Source organism: Rattus norvegicus, chromosome 17 (genome assembly GCF_021556685.1).
Source record: "Rattus norvegicus strain SHRSP/BbbUtx chromosome 17, alternate assembly SHRSP_T2T, whole genome shotgun sequence".
In the NCBI taxonomy this organism is placed as follows: Eukaryota; Metazoa; Chordata; class Mammalia; order Rodentia; family Muridae; genus Rattus; species Rattus norvegicus.
The window spans coordinates 36,844,933-36,855,268 of record NC_141550.1 but is presented as its reverse complement, the minus strand read 5'-3'; the positions used below and the strand labels follow the sequence as shown (position 1 = coordinate 36,855,268).

Sequence of the window (10,336 nt, the reverse complement as noted above, 5' to 3'; positions counted from 1 at the left end):
ATGCACAGATCTACTAGTAATGTAACTTTTATAGATGCAGAAATTTTTTTTGGATTTTATTTCATTCTAGTTCCATGTATATGACCAATGTTTATAGTAATTCTTGCTGAAAGTATGAATGGGGATATTGTGGACTCTAACTAGAATGCCTTTAATTTTTTTTCTTATAACAGATATGATCACCTAACAAAAATCCTTGTAAACATCTGTATCTGGTCCTACATGGTTGCTCTTATGTGTCTGATATATAAAGGCAAATATAATACAGTGTTCCATAGATATTTGAAAAGATATTTCAGAAGGTGAAATTGTTCAGAATATGTACCTCTTCTTGATCCTGTTTCCAATGCTCTAACAATATTTTGAGAGGTTCAAGATTTAGTGCAAGTTTTAGAAATAATGTCTAAAATATATAAGAATATGAAGAAAACAGTGAAATCCTTGGGCACTGTAAGAAATTCTCATATGTCTTCATAGAGCAGAGTATTGTTGTAATATGCAATGTAGTTTGGACCTTAACAAGTTCTTGGAATAAGGTAAACAATGCAGTTATACATAGGTTAATCATCACGGCAATTGGGCTGTAAACAGCATCCTAGGGCAAGAGTCAAAAGATTTGCATATTACTTCCTTCTGCCCCCTAGCAATATATGGCCTTGGGGTGGTGTGAAACACTATATAGTACGGAAAATTAACTTACGGTAGGACTGTAGTTGGAATACTTCCTGACTCCGTGGCCAGGCTGCTGTGAGACTCCTCAGAGATGCAGCTGTCTATAACTCATCCATGCTGTTGTAAGTAATTCTTCACTAAAATTCTTTCAGATGACAACCTTATACATTGCATTGGTTTACAAGGCTGGATTGGATAGTATACTGTTCCTGGTTTTATTGTTTCTATATGGTGTTATGGTTCCCAGGTTTACTGCAAGTCTTCAGAGGTGCAGCTGCCTTGAATTCAACTATACTCCTGTCACTAACTCTTCATCAGAATCCCTCCAATTGACATCTAATCCCTGCCTTATATGTAAAAGAAACTGTTTGAGCAGATTTGTATTTGCGGTATTTTTGTTTGTTTTATAGGTGCTATTGTTCTCATATATGCAGTGAATGGACATTTGTTCACACCTTGCCCAGGGAAGTAGAAGTAACGTCAGAAAGAGCTGAGAAATATTTTCTAGCTATTGCTCTAGAAAACAATTGCACAGCATGCTGTTGCATTGTTAGTTCTGAAATGGAAGCTTTCTTATTTGGAGACACCCAGCAATGGCTAAAGATGTTTTGAATTGCCTGTGCTGATGCACTGGTAGCAACCAGGAAGGAGTCTGTTTAACAATGAGTGATCAGTTAGTACCAGACCATGGAATGATCTACCTCAAAGATTCAAACTTGTAAACATTGAAATTTTCAGTCAAAATAAAACAACAAGAGTGGATACAATTTGTAACAACTATAGAATGAAGCCTATAAATGAACTTAATCATACTTTCAATTTGATGCACATTGTAGATAAAGCTGGCAGGATGGGCTTTAAACTTGAAGAATTTAAGGTATGCATAGTACTTTTTAATACAAAGTTTACCTTGTATATTACAGGGTATTTCTAATTGTTTTATTTGGAGTATATTGTTTTTGTATTTTCCATGTGTAAATATTATTAAATATCTGAATTTCTGACATGTTTCAAATTGCATTCATCAAGGCTTCTGAGGATCAAGAGTTTTTATAGGCTGGTGTCACTGAAGATATATTACATTAAGATACACTGATGCTGATTCACAGTATACAGACTATAAATCACTAATATATTAATGGTGTTTTGCTTTTTAGGAACAATGAACTGATTTCAACACCAATCCAGATCTTTACAAAACAACTCAATAATAGCACATTTTATAAGTATGTTGCATAACATACTAGAAGATGAAATCAACTTTCTAATGCCTGTGTTATCACACTGCAAGGAGAACTTGTAGCTGTGTAGAAAGCTAACCACCTCTTATAGCACAGAGCCTCTGGTGATATACAAGAACACCACTGTTAGTATGTTGACTCCTCAAAACTGCTGAGAGTAGAGACAATAAAATAATTTAGCACCTTTACATGTAATCTATTCCCATATTTGGTAAGTATAAGTATTAGTAAACAAACAACCATGAATTCATTCCAATTCATGAAAATAAGCCCACAAACCAAACTCTTTTTCTTGAAAGAACTTTATGTATTCAAAATCATAATATGTAACACTGAGTTAAATTCACAAATTAAGGGATGACATCAGGAGATGAGAACAAAGGCTTCTCTTGAACAGAACTGGGGCTCGGCTCCCACCACCCACACATATATACAACTGTGTATATATATTCACTTCCTAGAAATTTGGTTCTGTCTCCTGGCATCTGTGGGTAGGAAGCATGCATGTCATACACATATAGATAAAACACTGCTACAAATGAAATTAAACTAATAATTAAAAAGTGACAAATTTATGAGTGGCATTATGGAAAATCAGCAGAAAAAATGACAAGACATTGCTCTATCTTAAGAGAGTGACTTGAACACATACTACCTCAACTTTTGTTAGCCTTCCAATGTTTATAGAATGCAGCACAACCAGGAGTTATGAAAAACTTCAAAGAGACACATTACAAAATATGAATGTGAGAAAATATATTCTTCTAATATCCACATTGGAAGATGTTCATTTGCACAAAGTAAAACAATTTTTATAAAAGAGGCCAGCATTAGCAAAGGCTTAGATTGACAATGTCACTCTGGATAAATGCAGATGGCTATATCTTAAGAATCATTATTCTCCTTTAACAGGGACCCTGCGTCTGCTACTGGTGTCCAACCTGCTCCTGTGGGAGAATGTCGCCTTGGTGCCCACGTGCTTAGTAAGGAATGGGCGCTGCTTTGCTTCCTTGGAAGAAATGCTTGAAAGAGCTGTTGGTTTGTCTGAAGAGATAAGTAAACAAGCTCTTCAACTGTTTACTGAATTTGTAAGTAATGCTTACTAATTTCCATCTTTTTGCCAAAAGTTCCTCTTTGAAAATAGTTGGGTTATAATATAGTTTTAATCATCATGATTGGTAAAGAAAGCAAACTACTAGATGACAGGACCAGAGAATTGGGCATTCTCATGAAATATCAGATAGTTGCCAAGATATAATGTTTTCTATACTTTTATTTCAATTTTTATTATTGTACAAATCCATGCAGGATATGGTTGTGGAAAGGCTTGATTCTCTTTCAGTATATCTGATGAGGCTAGTCTTTGTATTATTCACCTTGTGAATCTGTATTATCTAATAAAAGCAATTGTATCACAGTAACTTGCATACACTAAATAAATTTAAAGATATTGAAGCCAAAATGGGTAAAATGCTTTAATATTTAATCTTCATATTCACCAATGATATTAGTAATTTTAAACAATTCAAGATATGAAATTTAATAAGAAGGTGGTCTGAGACCAGAAATAGGTCAGGTCTTCATGACTAAGGCATGTTTAAGACTTTCTGGTGCATGTTTTACTCCAGTAAATGAAACAAAAAAATGACTTCTGTACCTCAATGGGTCTGTCAGCTTAATGTTTCCAAAGCTTATATACTACTAACACTTATCTCATATATTACTATTCCTGCCATTTACTTGGCCTAATGGTTCTCCTAGGAATTCAGAGTCATCCAAGAAATCGACTCAAACTATCAAATATGTCACTAACATATTCAGATATAGGAAATTTTAAACAGTAAAGATTTAGAAGTACATAACAAATGATTAAGTTTTAACTTACTAAGCAAATTAATTTTATATTTTAATTGGCTCAGGGATTAATATTTCCTAGTACGTTCTGCATAGGGTTTCAGACTTATTTTGTCAGAATAAATACAACAGTCTTCTATATTCCCAATGAACTAAGTAAGGTTTATTTGGGTAACTTCTGAGGTATTTTCAAGAACATTGTATAGCATGGCCATTGTTACAAATGATCCTTTAAAAGAATTCCTACTTGGTAGCCTGGTAGTTTTAAGTCTTACATGAATATAAAATAAGACTGCAGTGTGAATGCAAAGTGTAGTTAAATGGCTCATTTCCTTACTATATTCGTTTTAATTGTTTAGTTTTAAATTAAACATCATCAAATGCATGGGTATGCCATTCTTTGATTCATTTATATAATTTCTGGTCACCACATAACTACATATTTCATCATTTCCAGGATAATCAGTATGCGCAGAGCAAGCAGCTCATTAACAAGAACTTCAAAAAATGTCATACATCTTCTCTTGAGCTTCCAAAACCCAGCAGTACATCTGTTCAGACACATGTGAGTTTCTACCCATGGCATCATTTTTTCACTATCTATATCTATATCTATATCTATATCTATATCTATATCTATATCTATATCTATATCTATATCTGTCTATATATCTATATATCTTTTGTCATACAATAAGTTATTTCAGTCAGTATATTGGATATAAGAATCATATTTGCAGGAAATGAACAGTGAATGAATAACAAAAGGAAATTTTATTATATAGCTTATAAATTGTAAGGAAACATTAAAAAATCTATAAATCAGTCTTGGAGAGGATCCTCTTTTAATGCTGAATCTTAATGATCTGAATTGTCTGTAGAAAATTTTAAATTATTGCTGATATTCATTGTAAAGTGTGAAGTAATATAGATGTATAGAATGTCAATATGGTTCTATTTATAATATGTTGCTAATAAACTCTGTGTTGACAGCTCTTTACATCATTAATGCATCCACCATTTCTTCCTGGCTTTCACGCACTTCCTGGTTCTAGTTCTGTTTCTGATCCTAAATGTTGGTTTCCTAACTGATTTCTCTTCCTTTACCCATGTCATACCTGAATGTTGGCTAAAGAAAAGCACACAATTATCATTATAAGATGTTCTACAGTGAGTAGCCATTCCCTCTGTGTGCTAACAGGGCTACATTTCATGTCTTCTGTAATTCCTAATTTTTATCATTTCTCACTTCTGACTTCCTGCCATAAATGTTCTCAAGATAATTTAAAATGAAAATTATTGCACATTTTTACACTTAGAATGCATTCTCTTTGCTTTGCTTAATAGCTAAAATATTCTGTCTCCACAATTTTTATTTAAATAACAATGAAATTAAAAGTGAGAAAATAGAGCTGAGGATGAGAATATCTTTACTAATAGTTACTATTTTGCTAGCAACTTTAAAGCACATTGGTGACATTTTGAAATGCAATCCACTCAAATTCTATAACACAAGGTCAATATCATTTCTTTATGTCCTTTACAAAAGAATGTTTTAAATACAGACATAAGTATCAAAGCAAGTTTATTCTGCCCTTTTGAAAAAAAAAACTGCCTGTGTCTAACTGTGTTGTTTCTTCACTTATTTTAATATGACTATTCAAATATGGTTACTTAGCCCATAACCCTACTGAAAATAGCAAGCAAATTATTGAGCGCCTGGAAGGTTCCTCTGAACGACCTAGTGAACAACCTGCCATCCTTGAAAGACATACATCCTAATATCCTTTCCAAAGCCAGAGAGATTGAGGCTAAGAGCGCTGGACTCCTGGAGGGTGTTAAGAGCATTCTCATCCAGGTAAGCAGTACCTTTGCACTTCTTCACTTTCTTTATAAATAGGCTGATCAGAGCAAGGCGAATTGAATATGGAAACATGTCTCTTTACCATAAAATCTCTGTAGACTTTGAAATAAATCACAGACACACTATTTAAGGAGATATTTTCAATTCCAACTATCTGTGGGGTGTTTGCTCAGATGTTCATATCCAAGAGACTTTCAAAGCAAACATCTACCCATAATCTATTTTCAGATAGGACCATTTGTAATACAAAATCAAACACCCAGATACTTGACCAGATTTTTTTATCATGGTCATCCCTTAACTATTTGTATCTTACACCATGCAGGCATCACTGAGCTCAGATTTGAGATATGCATATTATGTGAAGGATTGATTTGGTTGAAAATAAAAAAGGAAACTGTTTCAGTATAAAAACCAATTAATAAAAGAATGACAAGTAAGGGCCTTTGTTGAAGACATATAACATTATTTAAGAGACAGAATGAATGGTGGGTATTTCCTAAGATTTTTCAAGTCCTTGTCTAAAATCAAATAACTTCCTGATGGTCCATTGCTCAACTTTTGTAAGAATATCGTTTATAAGAAATAAAAGTCATACATCAATTCTTCATATTTTAGATATCTTGGCCCAATTCCCATGAAAATCTATAATCTTGGCTGAGTTTAATGATCCTAACTCTTTATAAGTATTCAGTTCACATTTAGAAATGGTATGCACCCCAGAATGTAAGATATAACTGATAATTGACTATCTTTTTGATGATCAGATGCAAAATGGAGATACAGAAGATGAGAACTACCCTGGCTGGTCTGGACTGGCATCCTTGCAGTCAGAGAATGAAGATGATCGCCTCTTTGCATATTATAACATGATCCGCTGTGAGGGTAGAGAAACGCAAAAGGTTGAAACTGCTCTCAAGATGGTGAAGTGCAAAATTTCAAATGAAAACAACTGCTAAGCCCTTTGTATCCCATCTGTATCTGAGATGCTCCTTGATGATATATTGCTGTGAAACCTGCTTTATGTTTCTCTCTTTTAAATGCATGCTCAGTGTGATTGTTATCTTCTTTTACAATAAAAAACTGACCCCATGTATGTGACCATCTGAGAATCAATTGGTCAAAATTTCTCTTCCTTTAATAAAATCTGTATGCATACCATTGGGATAGTCAAATATTTCACAAGTAACAGAAGCTAAATATGCAAATAAAACATTTCACAACTAATATCACAATTATATGAATATGTAAATTATTAGGAGATAAATCTAGGAGTGGTACTTTTCACCAATCTCCTTTAGTAAGCTTATTCCAAAACTTGTAATTCTTATATCCTTAACAAAACTCAGACATGACATTCTTGGCATGGGAACATTTAAATTTCTCACAAATATCAAGTGCAAGGAACTGTATTTCCCTATTTCTCTGGCATTCTAGAAAATTTTAAAAGCCTAAGATATCCATTTGGTCCCCCTTTAGAGTTGCTATAACATTCATTGTCTTCAATCATTCCCTCATCTTTTCAATAAAAGACTCTAAGCTCCATCCACTGTTTTGTTATGGGTGTCTGCATCTGTCTGAGTCAAGTGCTGCATGTATCCACTCAGAGGACAGCCATGCTAGGCTCCTGTCTGCAAGCATAACAGAGTATCATTAATATTATCATGGATTCGGGCTTGCCTATGGGATAGGTCTCTAGTTGAGCCAGTTATGGGTTGTTATTCTCTCAGACTTTGCTCTATTCCATTTCCCTGCATTTCTTGAAGACAGGATAAATTTTGAAAGTTCTGTGGTGGGTCAGTGTATCTATCACTCTACTAGGTTACCTGCCTGGCTACAGGAGGTGGCCTCTTCAGGTTTTATATACCCATTGCTCTGAATCTCTGCTAAGGACACCCTCACTGATTCTTTGAAGCCTTCCATATCCCCAATCTCTGGCATGTCTTGAGGTAGAACAGCATTATCATTATATATTTATTCAAGCCAATACTTTATTATAATGTGTGTGAATATTTAGCCACTGAGTGCAATCATAGTGTTACCCATAAAGGCCAGAGTGTGGTATAATCCACTGGTGTATGTGAAATTAAAAATGGCCACAGACAGAAAGAATTCCAACTGTCCTGCCCCAACAACCATTGGTTGCCAACAGCCCCTCAGCAGTTGCTAGGGTTTTGAAGTCTGTTCAACCTCCATGCTGGAAGGTTTAAGTAGCTTAATCTTCTGCTAAACTTGTGTATGTAACAACAAATGGTCTGAGTTCATGTACACAACAGTTGTCTCATGTCCATAGTATAACATTTCATAGTACTCCGCTCAACTCCACAGGTATTATTTTTTCTGCCCACTCTTCTTACATATTTCCTAAGTAGGTGTTGATACAGACATTCTATCTATGGCTGAGAACTCACATTTGCTTATTCTCATGACTCTGACCAGCAATCTGTCTCAGCACCACTCATTCTATGTCCCAGTAGAGACATTTTCTAACCAAAGTTGGGGCAACGTACATCTATGGATGTAAAGCTGAATATTATAAGGCAGTTTGATGCTCAGGTGATGACTCAGTGGTTAAGAACAACGCTTGCTCTTTCAGTGAACCTAAGTTCAATTACCTGCAAACATTGGGCAGCTCATAATAATCTATACTGGGGTCTGATGACTTCTTGCATGGTGAGGTACATATAGATAGAACACTCGTGTACTTAAAAAATGGATCATTCAAAAATGTACATATAAAAGAATAAAAAGAATAAGGTAATTTGACACTATGATCAGTTGTGAAAACAAAGTGAGTGGTATTTTCTTTTCTTTTTTTTTTTACCTTTATAAACTTGAGTATTTCTTATTTACATTTCGATTGTCATTCCCTTTCCTAGTTTCCAGTCCAACATCCACCTAACCCCACCCCCTCCACCTCTATATGGGTGTTCCCCTCCCCAAACTCCCCCCATTACCGCCCACCCCCCAACAATCACGTTCACTGAGGGCTCAGTCTTGGCAGGACCAAGGGCTTCCCCTTCAACTGGTGCCCTTACTAGGCTATTCATTGCTACCTATGAGGTTGGAGCCCAGGGTCAGTCCATGTAGGGTCTTTGGGTAGTGGCTTAGTACCCGGAAGCTCTGGTCAGTTGGCATTGTTGTTCATATGGGGTCTCGAGCCCCTTCAAGCTCTTCCAGTCCTTTATCTGATTCTTTCAACGGGGGTCCCGTTCTCAGTTCAGTGGTTTGCTGCTGGCATTCGCCTATATATTTGCTGTATTATGGCTATGTCTCTCAGGAGAGATATACATCCGGTTCCTGTCAGCCTGCACTTCCTTGCTTCATCCATCTTAACTAATTGGGTGGCTGTATATATCTATGGGCCACATGTGGTGCAGGCTCTGAATGGGTGTTCCTTTAGCCTCTGTTTTAAACTTTGCCTCCCTATTCCCTGCCAAGTGTATTCATTTTCCCCTTTTAAAGAAGGAGTGAAGCATTCACATTTTGGTCATGCCTCATAAGTTTCATCTGTTCTGTGCATCTAGGGCAATTCAAGCATTTGAGCTTGTAGCCACTTATCAATGAGTGCATACCATGTGTGTTTTTCTGTGATTGGGATACCTCACTCAGGATGATATTTTCCAGTTCCATCCATTTGCCTAAGAATTTCATAAAGTCATTGTTTTTGATAGCTGAGCAATATTCCATTATGTAGATATACCACATTTTCTGTATGGATTCCTCTGTTGAAGGGCATCTGGGTTCTTTCCAGCTTCTGGCTATTATAAATAAGGCTGCAATGAACATAGTGGAGCATGTGTCTCTTTTATATGTTGAGTCATCTTTTGGGTATATGCCCACGAGAGGTATAGCTGGTCCTCAGGTAGTTCAATGTCCAATTTTCTGAGGAACCTCCAGACTGATTTCCAGAATGGTTTTACCAGTCTGCAATCCCAACAACAATGGAGGAGTGTTCCTCTTTCTCCACATCCTTGCCAGCATCTGCTGTCACCTGAGTTTTTGATCTTAGCCATTCTCACTGGTGTGAGGTGAAATCTCAGGGTTGTTTTGATTTGCATTTCCCTTATGACTAAAGATGTTGAACATTTCTTTAGGTGTTTTTCAGCCATACAACATTCCTCAGCTGTGAATTCTTTGTTTAGCTCCAAACCCCAATTTTAATAGGGTTATTTTTCTCCCTGTGGTCTAACTTCTTGAGTTCTTTGTATATTTTGAACATAAGCCCTCTATCTTTTGTAGGATTGGTAAAGACCTTTTCCCAATCTGTTGGTTGCTCTTTTGTCCTAACAACAGTGTCCTTTGCCTTACAGTAGCTTTGCAGTTTTATGAGATCCCATTTGTTGATTCTTGATGTTAGAGCATAGGTTATTGTTGTTTTGTTCAGGAAATTTTCTCCAGTGCCCATGTGTTCGAGATGCTTCCCCACCTTTTCTTCTATTAGTTGAGTGTATCTGGTTTGATGTGGAGGTCCTTGATCCACTTGGACTTAAGATTTGTACAGGGTGATAAGCATGGATCGATCTGCATTCTTCTACAGGCTGACCTCCAGTTGAACCAAAACCATTTGCTGAAAATGCTATCTTTTTTCCCATTGGATGGTTTTGGGTCATTTGTTAAAAATCAAGTTGGCATAGGTATGTGGGTTCATTTCTGGGACTTCTATTCTATTCAATCTGTCTGTCTCTGTACCAATAACATACAG

General features: G+C 35.9%; 1 protein-coding gene across 1 annotated transcript; it reads left to right on the top strand.

Moving 5' to 3' along the window:
- The first annotated feature begins 722 nt into the window (after window positions 1-722).
- On the top strand, window positions 723-6,792 carry Prl2a1 (prolactin family 2, subfamily A, member 1). The gene is made up of 5 exons (NM_053791.2): window positions 723-794; window positions 2,826-3,001; window positions 4,225-4,332; window positions 5,446-5,625; window positions 6,399-6,792. Exons 1-5 carry the CDS (start codon window positions 764-766, stop codon window positions 6,588-6,590), a joined length of 687 nt encoding a protein of 228 aa, NP_446243.1. The 5' UTR covers window positions 723-763; the 3' UTR covers window positions 6,591-6,792.
- Window positions 6,793-10,336: the final 3,544 nt, after the last annotated feature.